This window comes from Anopheles aquasalis, chromosome 3 (genome assembly GCF_943734665.1).
Source record: "Anopheles aquasalis chromosome 3, idAnoAquaMG_Q_19, whole genome shotgun sequence".
Classification (NCBI taxonomy): Eukaryota; Metazoa; Arthropoda; class Insecta; order Diptera; family Culicidae; genus Anopheles; species Anopheles aquasalis.
Genome location: NC_064878.1, coordinates 16,113,453 through 16,130,474, shown reverse-complemented (window position 1 = coordinate 16,130,474; position 17,022 = coordinate 16,113,453). Strand labels below are relative to the sequence as shown.

The following is a 17,022-nucleotide window of genomic DNA, read 5'->3' as shown; positions in this document are numbered from 1 at the left end:
TATACCAGTCGCGCGGAACCATGTGTCAATCAATCACCGAGTGAAGATAAGCAAAACGTTCTTAAAACATAACCAGAAATAATACGGTTCTACAATTCAATGATTGCAATGTGATATATGAATTTTGACGAAGTGCATGCAGATCGTGCCACTACTCGAAGTACACATCATTCGGTGGAAGGTAGATATTTTCTTTTTATTATTAAAAAGTCGTTAGATGACAATGTTACTAACGACAGTATTTCATTAAGTAATACTTGAATTTCAAATCCTGCTTCATGATCTTTGCGATCAGATAACACGCACATAACTTTACATCTGTAATGATCACCTCGCTCTACGTTTCCCTGTATCTGCGCGGTTCGCTCATATTCGAACGTTTGGCCTTTGTCAGCTCGCTTCTTGTCTTGTACGTTCATACACTAAACATTCGCCGTTGCAACAAGATGCATTACCCATTCGGTTCTATTCAAAAATAAGTTATTAAAAGTTACTTTTGCAAAACTCACTAGACAACGATGGTTCAGAGAGGTAGTCGTTGCATGTAAGCATGTTGGATTGTGTGCACGAATGTTCTGTCTAGCTTCTAGGTTCGATACTGATCCACCGCTCTTTTACATTAGTCGCCACCACCCCTTCCTCCTACTATACTTTCTTTCGGTAGATGACCTGCTCTACAAATTGGCGAACCGATTAACCTCAGCTAATGCTTATCACACCGATGGTTACGTATAAACTAGTATCAAAAGATGAAGTCTTAATCTTTATCGCTCAATGGTATGGTAGTATGTGTGCATACCTTAATATCAAGTAAATTTGTTCACAAATCGCCGCATGAATAATTTTCCTTTGTGCCAGACAGAAAAATCCAATGAAATGTGGGTCCTCTTCGGTACGCTTTTTGGTATTAATTTCGTGACGATTGTTGCTTTTTGCCAAGTATTTTTAGCAAGCTTTTGGACATGAAGAATGGCCGCTCCGCGCTACCATCGTTTCGCTCACAATCTTCCACTATAGGACGAAAGAAACAATACATTAGTAATCCGTTTCACCAGAGAACGTCGTTGGTTTTTTTTTTCATTTAAGCACACTTACAGAAACACAGGAAAAGCGTATCGACAGCCACGGAATACACGCTGAAGAAGATCGAGGCGATGATGTACGTTCCGAGAAACACGAACACTGCCGGTACGAAGGGATAATTGAGCGGTGTCTTTGGGATTTCGCTGTCGAAGAAGGTATACGTGACGGCAGCCATACCGCACGCCAGCAACAATTTCGAAAGGAAGAACAAAAATCCGGTCACCTTGTCCAGCGCTATTGCTCGCAAGATGTTGCGCGTTAGCAAACCGAACGCATCCCGTGCGCTTGAGCAGAAATTTTTCCCATAAATAGCGCACATAATGTAAGCGTTGGTGTTGAGGAATTTCAAGAAACTCTCCAAACACCAGAAGAAGCAACGACAACAGCAGAGGATCGCCCGTGTCACACCATTATCGTACTTCTTCAGCTTATGGTCAAGATACTCGAGCATGGCGCGAATAATTTTGCAGATCGCAATGATCAGCGAACCGAACGCTATTGTGCCGAGATGGAAGAAAATCGTTCGGGTGACGCCTCGCGTAAGGACGAAGAAGGGAAGGCGCGCCTTTGGTCGGGTCCAGTACCAGGTAGCAAAGGTAAAAGCCAGAACCATTTCACTGAAGGCGGAAACGAAGCAAACGCACCAAAAGAATCCTAACACGTTCACGGCCTGTAAAAGAAGCGCAAGGAAGAAAGGATTGTTGAAACATATAAACTTGAATGGCAAAATTCCTTCTGTACATACGTGAAAGTACCCAACAATAGTTGGAGTGTTAACGTTTTGGAAATGACAGGCCGCATCGACACACCTTGCTTGCTCAAAGGTTCCGACTGTTACATCTCTGCACTGCTCGTTAAACACGCCAGGATCGCAAATATCTCCTTCTGTGTATCCATTGCTACAAACGCAAGCTTTAGATGAATTTAAACCAGATACCCTGTAGACCGGATCGCCAATAGATGCTAGGAAGAGTAGAACCACCACTGAGAACACGATCACTCCAGCTTGTAGAATCCAGGGTACGATCGGGAAGAACACAGTCGAAAAGCTGGCACTAACTGCCCTATAAAGCAAAAGAGGAATACAGGAATAAATTGACACTGATGCTTTTTAGGCTTCAACTCATTCTTCGCGCTGCTACTTACTTGCTGCCTTCTTTTATGAGGGCGATTGCAATGACGATCCTCTTGCGAAGAACCAACACAACAAGCAGCAATACTACCAGCACGATGGACAGCACAATCAGAATCCACAGCCATGTTCTGTCCGACTTGAACCAGGAGCTCACCAGTGAGCTTAAGTTGGGCGACACATTTACGTGCGCTGCTACCGGATTAGCGCTGATTTTACGATACTCTGTGTAGCTATAGTAAACACCATAGCTTAGTGCAGTAATGACTCCGATAATCGAGACCCACACGAGAGGTTTCGCTATCCAGCGAAGCATCGTTATAAGGATGAGACTTGCAATCATCGAGCATGCCAGAAATACGAGAATCATTCGCCAGGATTCCAGAACATCTTCAACAACCATTTGACTCGTCTGCATTCGTGATTGGAAGAGATCAGAAGAAATATATTAGTAGGTATTCCACCATTGCTAGAAAATGTAGCTACTCTAAGGATTAGTTTAGTGCATTACTTAATTGAGAAGCATGGAATAAAAGAAATCCTAAAGTGTATGACTTGGTAAGATTATTACTATAAAGATGGTGAAGAGTTAGAGTTTTATGATGCGAGTCGCAACCTTACTAATCAGCTGATAATTGCATGTTTTGAAGATCGAAAATGAATTTCGCATGATCATTTTTTCCTTGATGGATTCATTTTTTTTAACTACGAGTATACATTTCTATCGTTTAAAACCAAGTGCAATAAGGTCTGTTAAATAATTTCCTACAAAGGTATTGAATTGCTTAAAACAGTATTAAGGTATGACTAAGAAAATTGATAATAAATACCATTTCGCAACGGTGTTGCACCTACCCCAATGAATAGTTTCAAGTTTTTAATCGCTTCGTCCACCGATTGTTGTATGTTACGTGCCCCATTAGAGAAAGTGTCGCTATCAGGAATGCATCGCTTGGAGACTAATATTCACCGGCAGAGATGACGAATTTGCCGATTAGAGCGCAGGATCATCGAGCCGCAATGTATACGCAATGTTTTAATCATGAATGATGATTGTGGAAGAAACGTAAAGACATGTGCAAATGATAATAGACGGGAAAAGATCGATATAAGAATGTCGGAACAAAGAACGATAAATAGCGCTGTGGAGTGAAATTGAACTGCGTAATGATGGCTGATTGATAGGGAAGTATAGAAGGTATAGCGAGCACCTGCGTATGTTGGGCTTATTAGAAAAGATTCTCTAGAAATGTTACTAAATTTCGTTTCTCTTGGTGATGTTAGTGCTGTTAGAATACACGAATCTAGCCAATCCAATTGTTATGCTACTGGGGTATTCATTCACTCAATCCAAGTCTGCATTAACTCAAAATGCAGAAACCACCAACCTGATGGACGCTAGTGTCGTTGGTAATAACGGATATAAGATTATTGACGTAACGTGCCAGAAACGATTGCAGCTTTTCCATTTTTTCTTCCAAAATTTCACGTCCTAACGCTCGCTGCTCATTGCAATGCTCGGCTGCGGACTGCGCTTTTGTCAGTCCTGCTTGCTGCTGCCGCATTTGCAGCAACCTTGGAGGCACATAAGGGCATTGCGTTTCTGGGAGATTCGATATGCATCGTTTTGCCACTGTAAAATAGCAGTATTGGTAGTGATAGTAGTAACAGTAGTAGTAACATTTCTAGCTCCAGTTTTACGAAACAGTTATAACAAAAATAGGACCATTCATCCCTTTGTTGGTTGAGTAAATTATCTCCATCAACAAAGCGGAATAACGGGTAGTACTGCTTGGTCTCATGCACATCATGTCGCATAACAGCTGCCTTCGAAAGTCGGGAACCTGTATCGATCCGCATCATATAATACTTACATGGTGTGCTCTTCTGGAAGGCCTGAGCACAGCGCTTAGCCTCGATTAGGTCACGGATCTCCGCACAAGTCAGTTTGTTCTTCTTGACGCGATGCTCGCAGATGAGCTTCGCTCTAATCGCCTCAACGTTCGACGTGCTGCAACTAGCTAAGCTAAAGTCAAAATCTTCAGTCGGACATTGCTTAACACAGACCTACAAGAAAGAAGACGTTTATGTGATCATTAATGAAACATGAAAGATCACCCAATCGATTAATAGAGTATCACACCGTACCTGGGGGGTCTTGCAGCCGTAGATGGGTACATCGATTTTGGCACACTCGGTGATGTTGAAAAACATGAGATACGGTTCATCTCGCACCTCACTGTCAACACCACATTTCAGTCCATACGAATCAGTTGGCACCAGAAGTCGGTTCAGGTCTCCATGCTGTGCGGCTGTGATAAGAAAGAAAGAGAAACAGAATGAATGTTGATGTTGGTGTTTCTAGCTCGCGGACCGCCCTGCGGCCGATTTTCAGGGTCAGTACCGTAGTGAGCAACAAAGCCCCATCCCACCAGGAAGCCAACAAACAGGAAAAGACAGGGCAGATCGGTACAGGAGCGCTTCGACAGTGGTCCCTTAAAGTCCGGATCATATTTAAGCGGTTCACCTACAGAAAAGACGAGAGAGAAAGAGGCAGAAAAAAGATAATCCGGTTGAGTCATATAAAAGCGTACGTCTGTCCGGCGAAGGGGCGCGCTCCAAGGAACTGAAAAATATGGAATACAAAGAAAGAATCCTCCCCCCGGGGGGCAGTCCTTACTTTCCGCTGGATCTTGTACGTCTTTCTCCGTATGCTTTACGACACTACTGTCCGACGCACCGCAGCACAGGCCCATGATGTTTATGCCGACACGGAACCAGCGTGCCTTCGTCGCTCAACTACACGAATAATAAGTCACTGCACTTTGTCTGCTTCTCGGTTAGGCTGCTATCACAGAACCAGTTGTTAAAATCGAGATAAGATAACGAATCATGTGGAGCAAAATAACACGCACACTTCAACAACGCTTAATGGCGCTCGGTGAAAGTTTAGTCAGCGTGGTCATATCACTTGACCTTCTGGTCTGTATGGGCGTACTAGCGTTTCTAGGAAGTAATTGATTATTATTTATCTTCTTTTTTAATTGTTTGAGATTCTGTTGAGCGCATGAGGCAGTTTAAGTGTTTCATATGATAAACCACGACGTACGTGCTTAACGGCACTAAACACTCTCAAAATGTTGTTTATGCCATCTTAATTAGCACCAGGAACTGAGGTTTTTTTTACTGTTGCAGCCGATTGCTCATGGCTCAATTCCGATCACGCACCACCACCTTCGACGATTAACGCTGCGCGAAGAAGCTTCCGCACGGCAAGACACCGCCGCCGAGACTGCACACGCTCGCGGGCATCTCTGCTGGTGCTATGTAACGGGGGCGTACCTCTACACAACATAAAGCCAACTGCCGTGGTCGTGGCGTAGTTGACTAAGAATGTTTACGCAATTACTTCGTGAGCACTATTTGCACACCAACCGGTGTTCAGCGACACTCCACGGTCTGCTCCCTGGGGAGCACGGCGGCAGCAAAAAGAATAGAACAGAAAAAACGCAGAGTCAACAAAACACCGTAAAAGCCTAGACGCACCGGTACGGGTATACTGGTGCGGGCAGCAGCAGACGAGCTTATGTAAATTGGCTTCGCCTTTTTAATGCCTCATTTCTGGTAGGCTTACCATCGCTTACAAAGTCACACAACAACCGTACATACGCAGAGAGGTGGGCCAAAATGATGCCTCTCTCCATGTAATACTGGTTCGTAGAGTGAATCGTTTGTTTAAAACACCACCTGACCAAATCACCAACCACTTGAATCACTGGAGATCGAGAGACGCTAAAAATCGCAGCCAATAGGTGGCAAGTGGTAGTGACACGACACGCGGAGAGTACGAAGCCCCGTAAATGTTCCCGTAATATTTCGTAATACTACGCTAGAGACAGCGAGCACCCACGCGCACACCGCGATTGCCAACCCACATATCACATACACCACCACGTGCCGCGTTCCTAGTAAAACTCTAACTCTTGGCGTTCCCGGAAAGAGATCAGCAGCCCCGTCGGGAGCTGGTTTCGACGTTGATCGATCAACTACCGGCCAGCGACTACAGATGATGTCGCATCGTATTTCTACGGGCACGTCCACGGGATGCCCCAACGCAACAAGTGACTCGACACGACAACTGATGGTCGCGCATGGTCAGTTAGCCAGGGCTCAGGTCACAACGGGCTGGCTCGCTCCTCTCCATATAGTGTGCACTGTGCGAAGCCTCCAAAGCTACTCGATATGGTGCTCCAAGCGCTAGAACGACGCAGTTCTGTTCCAGATCGCATCGATGCACAGATGCCCCAACTGGTTTACCCTCACTGACGCGTATCGGTGCATATACGGTGCATGTGCGAGTGTGAGCGGGGGGCTGCTTGGGGCTCCAATTAACACGATACTCGTGCGCAATGCCTTTTTCTGACGATCGGCTTGTCGCTGCGCTGCTTGATCGTTTGATTCATTCTACATCCGACGACAAAGCTCGATACGAATGCGAAATGGGGGAAAACATTGATGATGCACTTGTGCTGACCATGTCAGGTTGGCACGTACGATGGCCCCAATAGGTGCACTTCTCGCAAGGTTAGTCATTATCGTTGCACAATCGTGTTCTCAACATGATCGTTACTGAAAAGCCCTTTTTTCGATTTACCATGGATCGTGTTCGTTCTAACTTTGTCCTAATCCAATCCACTTACCAAGCTCTCTGCTGCTGGTGCTGGAACTGGAACACCCCATGGTCACTGGAACGTTGATTCACCTGGAACAAAACGAGGGCAAAAATGGAACTGGTTACTTTTCGTCCCTTCCGGTAGCAGGCCAGTTCTCAGACTGTAACATTCTTTTACGTGGCACGTTTCACTATCATTACACGCGGTAGAACCCACGGCAAACCAACAGCAACAACAACAACTACTACATAGAGACAACCGATCAGCGACGCGATTGGTCCGAGAAGTCATTATCTGTGGCCAGTATCAGAGGGCTGCAGTTCGCTCTATTTGAAGTACCTTGCAAGTGTAAACACTAAACATTTGCATCGCCACACCGCATTGCCCCTTCCCCCTCTCGAGTTCTGGTGCTAGCAGGTGGGGGATGAATCATTGCCGGCGTGCTATCATCGCGCGTGCTTGCTTCTTCTGGAGGTAATGTGTTTACACTCACCTTAGCCGGCAGATAAGATCTGATAAGACACTGGATTTGTTAAAATTTCCCTCTTGGAGTCGGAAGTCGGACGGGGAATGTGGTTGAAGTGGTCATTCTTGGCCCTCGTTGAAAATCGTTTTCTGTACCGATTTTTCGATTATGGATTAGCGCTGATAATGACTTGGTTCGCTGCTAATAGCTTAATTACAGTTTATTGCATTCCGCATCGTGCTGAGTTATAATTGGTTAACTTTCTTCGTTCTTTTCTTTGTTCATTTTTAGGTATAGCATAACTGGAGCGGCAATTAGTTGCGATGCACCATACTGCGTGAGCCATTGACCTATTTGCTGGTACCAAAGGTCACCGCTAACAGCTTAAAAGGCAAAGGGGGGTTCCCGTTCTTTGGAACACTTTAGGATAGTGGTATTTCAGGTTATGTTTGTCTATGCCACTCAAAAGAATGGCAGCACAGCAATGTGCCAGACCGTGTAATTTGATATAGAATAGTTGTTGGTGGGGCGAAGAAATGCCATGATAAGCGATAAACAAGCACACGCGTTACAGATACGCCAACCGTGCAATCCTCTAATGTATTGCACGATCAATGGTTAAGCACGTTTGTTTGAGTTCTTTTGTCTGTTTCTAAGAACGCACATTCAATTACGCGATTGTTAAACGGGAATTCCCCCAGCACTTTGGATGTCTTTATTTGATTTTAAAAATAACTTCTTGCAACGCACGCACGGCGCATCGTCTGTTTGCATCATTTCATTATTGCACTGTTGCGCTATCACCGCGGTTCAATGTTGTAATCGTGGTGAGCACAAGACTTTCGCTCAAAGAATTGTGATAAGGCAAATTCCTTCAACAGATCACCGTTTACCGTTTAATCGCAAAAACCTTTCGCGGCCCTATTTAGCCACGTGAACCAACACCTACATCCTGTTAAGAATGGAGCCAAACATAGGAAGAAAAACAAACAAATATACAATAATAACGCAACCTCCACCAACCTACCATCGATTGGCCTACGACATCCGCTAGTTGCGTGCGCACAAAAGGGGGCGGCCACCAAGCCGAATGCCGAACATATCAAATGGTTATCGTTTTACCGGACTGTTGAACATGAAATCTTTTGAGTTGCGGCAAAACTTAAAAAAAAAAAGAATTCAGCGGCAACGCATTGCAGCGACAAGACAGCGGACGAATGACGGTGGTAATGTAAAAATAAACGCCACACGCGCCTCTCTCTCTCTCTGGCTTTGGGATCGAGCCGCCGAACCATGGAAGTGTGTAGTGTCTGTGGCAGGGGAAAAAACATGCTTGTGATGTCTTCCCTTTTTGTGTTTTCTTTTATAGCATGACGTTATGCGGTGCGTGAGCTGGTAGAGAGTATGTTGCAAAAAAAATGGGGGAAAATTAAACTCAGGTCTGCTGTGAAGTGAAATTGATTTCATACTTCAAGGGTCTCGAGGGTGGAATTGCCCTCCATTCCTAATACTTAATGTTCTCAAACAATGATCATTTACTGCTAATTTGCTTGGGTTTATATCACATTACAATGCAGCTGGAGTATGAAAATTGTAACCCGATACTGAACATCACTTTCGAATGGGAAAAAATGCGACTTGCCGCTGACTCAGAACAAACCCAAATGTCGATGGCCAAGTTTCGAGCGGCAACCATGAACTACTCTTTGGCGCCTGGTTCCATTAGGACGCTAACATGATACACACCTTGGTGGCAGCATGGGAAAATCGATGCTTAACGCATTCCCCCTCCACGCGGACACGCGAACGAACGGGCCGGAGTAATTGACTGGTGGTGTTTCGAAAACCTTACCAAGGTCGTGAGATAAAACACATCCACCACTCGTGAATTGATGAATCGCTTTTTCTAGCGGCCAATGGCAAATCTTGGACGTACCGCACTTAAGAGACTGGGTCAGCTACAGCAGCAGCCGAATCTCCGTTTGACACCGGATACATATCTTCATCGCGTTCGAGCGCCAGGAAGCCGTGATCGATCTGTGATGGCCGGGAGCCCATTAGACGATCGGAACACTTCAGTTTGTATGAGGAATGGTCTGTCCTTCTTGGAGGCCGAGTGATAGGATTTCCTGGCAAACGATCACAGCATGAATAAATGCGTGCGAAGTGATTCAGCGTGAGCCAATGTCAATCATGGTGTGATGTTGATTAGTAGAACTGCTTTGGGCGATAAAACGGGGAAGTTTAGATGATGTGTTTGACGGAAGGTGGAACAATGAAACATTCGAATTTCGAACACACGAAAAAATTGAATGCCTAAGTGATGCTGTACGAACGTATTCTGTTTAATGCAAACGGAAAATGGATACAAACACAAAAATCCAATATTGTGCACACAAAAAGCGTGAAAAATAGTAGTTCATTTAATTGAAAACTAATCGATTTCAAACTATAAAAAAGCACCGATATGTTTCGACGGATCCGGCCTGTGAGGAACATGAAAGACCTCCAAAACATTAGAAAACCCCGATGGTTTGGACCTGGACTTGGATAATGATGGACCTAAAAGAATTGCAGTATGACGAGCTATCAATCCGTAGTGAAACCATTAAGTGGATCTGAACCAAGATCAAATGATCAATTTGAACAACAAATCGATCGTAAAATAACCAGAATGGGCCAGAAGATGCGATAAAGTAATTTTGCAATTTGACAGTGCACCAGCTTACAAAGCAAATCCGTGGAAGCACACAATCGAAGCACATGACAAAGAGTTGTTGAATGTTGAGCCATCCGATTATCATTCGTTTTCGTCAATGGCACACGCATTTACAATACAATTTGCTTACTTTTTAAAACAAATAATACTTGAACAAATAAAATATTACCTAAAAAAAACGCCCATTTCAAAGAGCGTTGAAAAGATATTTTGTGAATCTTACAAAATATACCACCGATTTGCATCCCTTAGCTCCAAATGCTTAACTCAAAAGTGTGCGTCATTCCGTTTTAACCAGATTAACGAAACATAAAATGAATTAACTGCGCTTAACTCGAGTTCCAATTGCATGAGTCATCAGTCCCTGTAGTCTATTGCGGATTCAGCAAACACATTTCATTCAGCTTGCGCAACAACAAACGCATTAATGCAATGAAGACCATATCCCAAACATAGAAGCAGCCTGTTGCGCACAAAGGAATGCAACGGGGCCTCGGGGCCTCATCGTGGAGCTCCGTTGTGCCGTCGATGAGTCCATTTCACTTTCCCCACTTCGTTGTGCCAATTAGCTCGTCGTCAATTGTTCAAGTGAAACTGAAATGTCCCGTGTGGCCGTGGAGCAATCCAGCCGCCCGCCCGCCCGCCAGAAGGTCACGCGCACGCACACGACGATCATTTATGTTTTTATTCCAGCCGCGGGCAGTCCGTTGTGCAGCACAGTGGAGGCGTCTTCTTGATTGACGAACGATTGTGTGCGGTGGTCGGGCTTAGAACCAACCCCTGAACATTGGCGTTACGATGGACAAAGGTTTGGCTTTATCTTCGCTGCTCGCGTATGGTGGTTGTTGCGGGTTGTTTTGAAACTACCCCCTCCCCGTTCCAACACGCATTGCGATTGATGCAACCGGTTGCGGGTGTAGCACCAAGTGGCTGGAAGCGAACGCTTTGCTCTGTTTTATGAACACAAAAAAAAAACTACGCTTCAACGGTTTTGATTCACTTTGAGTTAGTCATTCTTTGGGTTCTTATACGTCATCATTACGTTCTTTCACGCAATGCTTATCGTCTTTATGAATAATAGACCATTCTTCTAGCTTATGAACGAAAAGGGAAATGTGCATTCTACAAAACAATGCGAAAATTCCCAAGAAAGAAGCCAGAGTTTAACAAGAACCACTCGCTTATACTCGATGCACATGACGTGGAATGAGATAGTAGCGGCGATGGTGACCCACCACCACCATGTTTCTGGTTCGTGCATCTATCGGAACGAGCAGCACATCGAAACGGAAAACCCAAACATGCAAAGCTCACCTTGTCGTCGTCGTTACACGCCGCCCGAACAGCTGACTCCGGTGGGGTGGCGCCTCGTCCCGAAGCTTGTGTTTCGTAGCGTAGTGTTCGGTCAATAAACCGGCGTTCACCACCCCCTATAGGATCGAGAGCGAGCGAGGGAACGAAGTAGGCTGGGAGGCTGAGAGGCTGGTTGGCTGGCGATGAGATGAGGGCCGCCGGTTTGCGAGCGTGAAAGCGCCTTCGTCGATCTCTTTGTTTGTGTTTCTGTCTCGCTTTGGCTCGGCAGGAAGCGCTCACCTTTCGTTCGATCGAATTCGCGCACTTTCTACTACGCCACCGGTGGTATGCTTGCGACCGTGTTGCACTAGCGCGGGAGGGGGGACACGGCAGCAACGGATGCAACCGGATTTGGATGCTGCAAGGAAGGCGTCGGTCGTGGTCGGTGGCTCGCGAGCTGGAGTTCTGCGACCTCTCTTTGTTTTGGCTGCTAGAACAAGGATGCGCCGTACATGTGGGCCCGACTCGATGACGATGGCGGACTTACAGCGGTCGTTCTACAGGAAACACACGCAGCTACAGATTTCGACACAATGAGCACACATTAACGAACAACCACTGAACGGATGTGGGCGCGATACTTAAATCCCACTATTATCATCATCATCACCATCACCAAGGAACACTGCGGTTACTACGCGTTGCACGTTGCCTACTCTGTTTCCCTAACGGAGCACAATTTTTAGCGCACGACGTCCTCCGTTCGTTCGTTCGACCGCTGTGAACAGTTGAGATAAAACGGGTTTCAGCTCCACTTCAGGCCCGTGAATTCTTGCATTCCCTTGCCATGCAAATGAGAAATTAACGAAGCCAAATAAAACCACGAGAAGACCGCGCGCGCCGCGTATAGTGCACGAGCGAACGAAGAAAGCGAACTGACGAGCGCGAGGCGACAATCGACGACGAATTCGTGGAACAGACACTAACCAACAGGGGTGTCCGAAATGTTGCGACTAGTCTCCCCAATGCTTGCCTGGATTATTAAAATTGTCGTCTGTATTGCAGTGTTGAATTTGTGCTGAAGAAACGTGACTCATGTTTGTCTTTATGTTTGCTGTGTCGAGTAACCATGAATTTGGAATTGAGATCTGTATTTGGAAACACCAACATTTCGGAGACCCCTGTAGGCGTTCGTGTGCTTCACGAAGAGAGTGTCAGGCCGCCCCATGGATGCTCCCCCGTTTGAGATTGATGCTGCGTTGTGCGCTCTCGCGTCTATCTCATGCTACTCGGCGAGTAGCACAGCACGTGGTTCCCAATGGCGTTGGGCTGTGGATGGAAGCAAACCGAATATCGAAAGCTCGCAAGCTCAGGGGGTTTTCTACGTTAGTGATATTCTGAGATCGTGGTTCGTAAACTGCAACCAAAAAAGACGGAACGAATCATTACATTTAAGGACATGCCGCCGTGGAAATTGAGCTAAACCAATCGTGTTATATAAATACTGTCCATATTATGGCATTTAGTATGCTATTATGTATTGTATAATGCCATAGAACATAAATTAAATCCTTAGTGCATACTACAGTTTATAGTATAAAATAAATTATGCAAAACATGGTTAACCAGAACGCTAGTAGGAAGCTTATGACTTGTTTGATCGATGTTTGATGCCTTCGGCTTGATGCTTTTCAGATACTAACTGCGATTTGAATGCTGCTTTATGCTTTATGTTTTTAAAATGTGATTCAATAGGACAATTCAAGGACAATAGCAATATTTTTTTTATGTTTTTAATCAAGACTTCGATTTAGCCGTAGTAGGAACAGATCAGTGAGAATGCACATCCTTCAGTGCGCTGTTTCCAATATTATACACAGGGCCCCCCGGGGGTTACACTGTACACTGTGTACTGGTTACACTGTACTAACGGGGCCGCTTTAGTTTTTGTCAATTGTAGCGCGTTCTTGTCGGGTAGTTCAAGATTTTCACATACTGAAACCCCTTTCCAACGCCTCTTTTCCATCTACGATAGTAACTTGCACCATTGTCCAGCTTCTTCCATTCCAAATTTCTTTGGTCTCTCATTAGCAAATAGCTTAAGCAATTATTTTTTACAGGTATCTTTGTATTGTAGTTGATCATTATCTTATATTAGCATCATGAGCATTTTGTAGCTGAAATATAACCGATATTGATATTGATTAATGTTTTAGGGGTGGTTCGGTAATTTCTGCATAAAAAGACTCATTTTTGAAGTCTTTTTTGAACGTACTCTTCTCTTTTATTTTTTTCAAGTGTATGGCATATTTAACTACAACTTTTGAAGAATATTTAGTTCTTTTTGGGAAAGATTTATTAAAAACTTCATCCACGGCATTACATTTATGAAGGTGCGTTTGCGAAAAGGTACTTTCCGGTGCCCATCGTAGCTGCGTGATGCGTCATCAGAAAAATACAAATAGATATTTTTTTGATAGATTATAAGTTTATCTAGTTAGCCCCGTCGAGTTTTTGTTGAATTCCTATTTTTCGAATTTTGCCAGATTTTTTAAGATGCAAAAGTGTTGAAACGAGTCTTACATAATTATTTTAAAAAAAGTATCAACAATTTTCATGAAATCTCTTCGCTGTGTCTCGATTAGTGTTGATGTTATTGTGTTAAAATGCTTGAAATCGTTTTGCTGATAATGGTTGGATGAACATTTGAAAAATAGCAGTCGAAAGTGTTAAGTCACAGTTCTCAGAATATCGCGGATCTGGTTGTGTGGGCTGATTAACGAACAGTGATAACATTTCGACTACTCAGAATTTGGCGTCATATGTAATGATAAGACGAATAACCGTAGTTCTCTATAAGAGATTTAGTACATTAATCTTATCTTGGTGTAGAATGCGTCAACGCTGGCGAGTTACGGTATACACATGTCTTATCGTATTTATGGCAAGGAAAGATAATGTTTCATACATTAAAAGAGAGGGGAAGTTATTTATTTATTTTAAAAAATATGTAAACGGCGTGAGCTTACATTGCAACTTAAACCAAAAAAACACAATAAACGTATTCTATATGATAACAACGCAGCAACACAGATCTAAATGAATATTGTGCGGAAGGGCAACTACATTGTAAATGATAAAGAATGGGTGTTTTTTTAAAGTCAAGCATGGAAGGGAACGGTGTAGAGGACGCTAAGGCCAAAAACTCTCTGCATCATTAAAATATCCTAAGACGTAAGAAAAAATAGCAAGTGTTTTAGTCAGATATTAGAATATATAGATCCATCTGCAGATCTCTGACGATAGTGTAGGTCCTGTAAAAAAATCTAGAGTAGGAATGGTCGAGACTGATCCCGACAAGGCAATGCTGTTGCCCAGAAAAATAGTGATTGGTGCACGACTGCAGTAACAAAAGTTAGAATAGCTTGCTATACGCACAAAGCATGGAAATCCCACGGCATTGAAGGTGCCGTGAAATGATGGTAAGAGATTACTTTGTATGTCGGCCGGACCATTGCGTGTTCTTTGGAAACGTCCCACAAAAACAAAGACATAAAGGTACTTATATGCGCGATCCCCGCGGTCATGTAAGTATAGGTGCTCTCGTTCAGATTCGCTTAGTTGGTCGTTTTTAATCTGCAGTATTTTATATGCGGCAACAGTCAGTACCTTATCATTAGTCGATGAGCATTGGCTTCGAGAGGTGGTACCGTGTTTGATTGGTCCGTAATTTATACAGAGTTTGAAAAGCAAAAAAGGATGGAAGGTCAGAGTGAAAAAGTATTGGAGCTTCACGGTGTTTTAATCAATGGTGATGTGCAGTTATTAGAGAAAGTTATTGAAACATGTTCACTTGAAACTATGCTTCAGTTCGAAAAGACCTACAGCCAATCGCCGCTACATATGTGCGTTGAGTTACCAGAGGACGTTCGATTTGAGGTGATGAAACATCTGTTAAATAATGGCCTTATCGATCCTTATCGTAAGAATGCGCAGGAAGAGACGGCCATGGATTATGTGGTGAATGCGATGAATCTGACGAAGGAAAAGTTTGCGAGAAAAGAATCATCATCCCCATTATGTGACCTTATAAAAGCAGAAACAGCATCGGTCAGTATGGGAGAGGCCTTTTCTTTGGTGATTCGCCATGGATCAATACTCGTCTTCAAAGAATTCCGTAATCTGCATCCCGAAGTGTCGAACGAGCAAGAATTTCAATACGTTAGTGAGGCGTTAATTGAACTGAACATGAAATGCATGCCGATCAATCCAAAGCTTAAAATATATCTGCAATGGCTGCTGTCAAAGCATAGCTATACCGCTATGAGTGGAGATGCTACCAAGCTGAATTACAAAGACTGGCAACATCATATCAACGTGATAACGGAATCCTGGGAACACCTGCACCACTACAATGATGCGGTAGAACTACGTAGGCCTCGTAATGGTATACTGCGGCTAATGGAAACAATTCATAATCGGTTGTATATTTTGCATTTTTATTATAAAAATGCCTTCCGTCATCTACCAATGACCGAAGCGATATTTGGCTTGGCAGTATATCTGTCCATCTTCAAATCACATAACGAGCGACATGTATCGTTCAAGTGTATTTATCACAAACGGAGCATAATGGAATATATCTGGATGATTTCAATGCAGCTGCAAAAACTGAAACCTTGTCTGCAGATTCTACAAAGTAAGCTGACTGAACTCATTAAGCAAAGCGATAGCTCGCTCGATGTTGAACAATCATTGGAAAATGTGGAAGAATTGTTGCGTAAAGAAGTACTTGGAAAGAGGTGTGCAAGTGACCAACAATTAACCATCATACACAGCAAGATGAACATTATAAACCGAATTAGAGGAATCTGGAAAAACAATCCGAAGATTGTGGAAGATGCAGTCGAATGTGAACAAAAGGCGCTTGAGATCATGTTCCAGGAAAATTTTATCTTTGACCGGTTGATATCAACCAAATGTCGCAAACTCTGCAAGACAATCAGGAAAGACTACGCTCTAGCTAAACAGCTATATTCGGTTCAGAAAATTTTACGATACGCCCATAATGCCATCTCGTGCAAGGAGATAGACTATGACTTAATGGTGGGCGCTACGAAGAAACTCATTCAAGTGATAGGAGAAGCGATCAAGAACACTAAAGAAACTTCGAACATGCCAACGAAGGCGAGTGCTGTCGTGAACGCAACACTGACAAGCACATTTGCCGAGATATGTAAAAGCCACCGAGAGTTCTTTTCGCACGGGTGTCCGATGAGCAAAATATTGGTCGATGCCAAAGAAGATGCTATGCTGTTTAGCTTGTTATTCCGATCCATCGAGGCAACGATAGCCATGTTCGAGATGCTGTTTGTTATAACGACCGAGAGTGTTAGACAGAACTTTTATGGAAAGGCGTACAGGTGTAGATCGATTTCCCAGTTATCAGAGCTGTTTGGGTACGTTGGGAACATGAGAGCTTTTAATGCTCAGCAGATGAGCTGCATTACCTACGTGAAGCAGCACATTCAACAGCTATTAAATCAAGCAGAAGCGATGTGTAAAAGGCGAATATTATTACGAGATAGAAAAGCTCTTTCCTACGTGGTGTGCATGCTGCAAACTAAAGCAAGTATTATAGACAACTTTCACGATC

At 43.8% G+C, this 17,022-nt stretch overlaps 1 protein-coding gene across 9 annotated transcripts; it reads right to left on the bottom strand.

Annotated features, from left to right (window-relative positions):
• Positions 1-170: 170 nt before the first annotated feature.
• LOC126574865 (choline transporter-like 2) lies at positions 171-12,293 on the bottom strand. Of its 9 annotated transcripts, none has more exons than XM_050235269.1 (10): positions 11,388-12,293; positions 6,916-6,977; positions 4,620-4,742; positions 4,364-4,527; positions 4,090-4,282; positions 3,604-3,848; positions 2,230-2,627; positions 1,829-2,147; positions 1,096-1,753; positions 171-1,011 (listed from the first exon to the last, which is right to left on the bottom strand). In XM_050235269.1, exons 2-10 carry the CDS (start codon positions 6,953-6,955, stop codon positions 908-910), a joined length of 2,244 nt encoding a protein of 747 aa, XP_050091226.1. In that variant the 5' UTR covers positions 6,956-6,977; positions 11,388-12,293; the 3' UTR covers positions 171-907. The 9 variants fall into 9 exon arrangements, with proteins under 9 accessions (XP_050091226.1, XP_050091221.1, XP_050091223.1 ...); XM_050235264.1 differs by lacking the exons at positions 6,916-6,977; positions 11,388-12,293 and adding exons at positions 4,896-5,060; positions 5,850-6,354; XM_050235266.1 differs by lacking the exons at positions 6,916-6,977; positions 11,388-12,293 and adding exons at positions 4,896-5,063; positions 6,151-6,354.
• Between the last annotated feature and the right edge of the window lie 4,729 nt (positions 12,294-17,022).

What these genes read in the sequence shown, in the direction of transcription:
- LOC126574865 (XM_050235264.1), bottom strand. Translation starts at nt 4,971, where the DNA reads ATGGGCCTGTGCTGCGGTGCGTCGGACAGTAGTGTCGTAAAGCATACG. An exon ending in ACGGCTGCAAGACCCCCCAG is followed by an intron (nt 4,283 to 4,363) that starts GTACGGTGTGAT and finishes TCTTTCTTGTAG; the next exon opens with GTCTGTGTTAAGCAATGTCC. An exon ending in CTCATAAAAGAAGGCAGCAA is followed by an intron (nt 2,148 to 2,229) that starts GTAAGTAGCAGC and finishes TTTGCTTTATAG; the next exon opens with GGCAGTTAGTGCCAGCTTTT.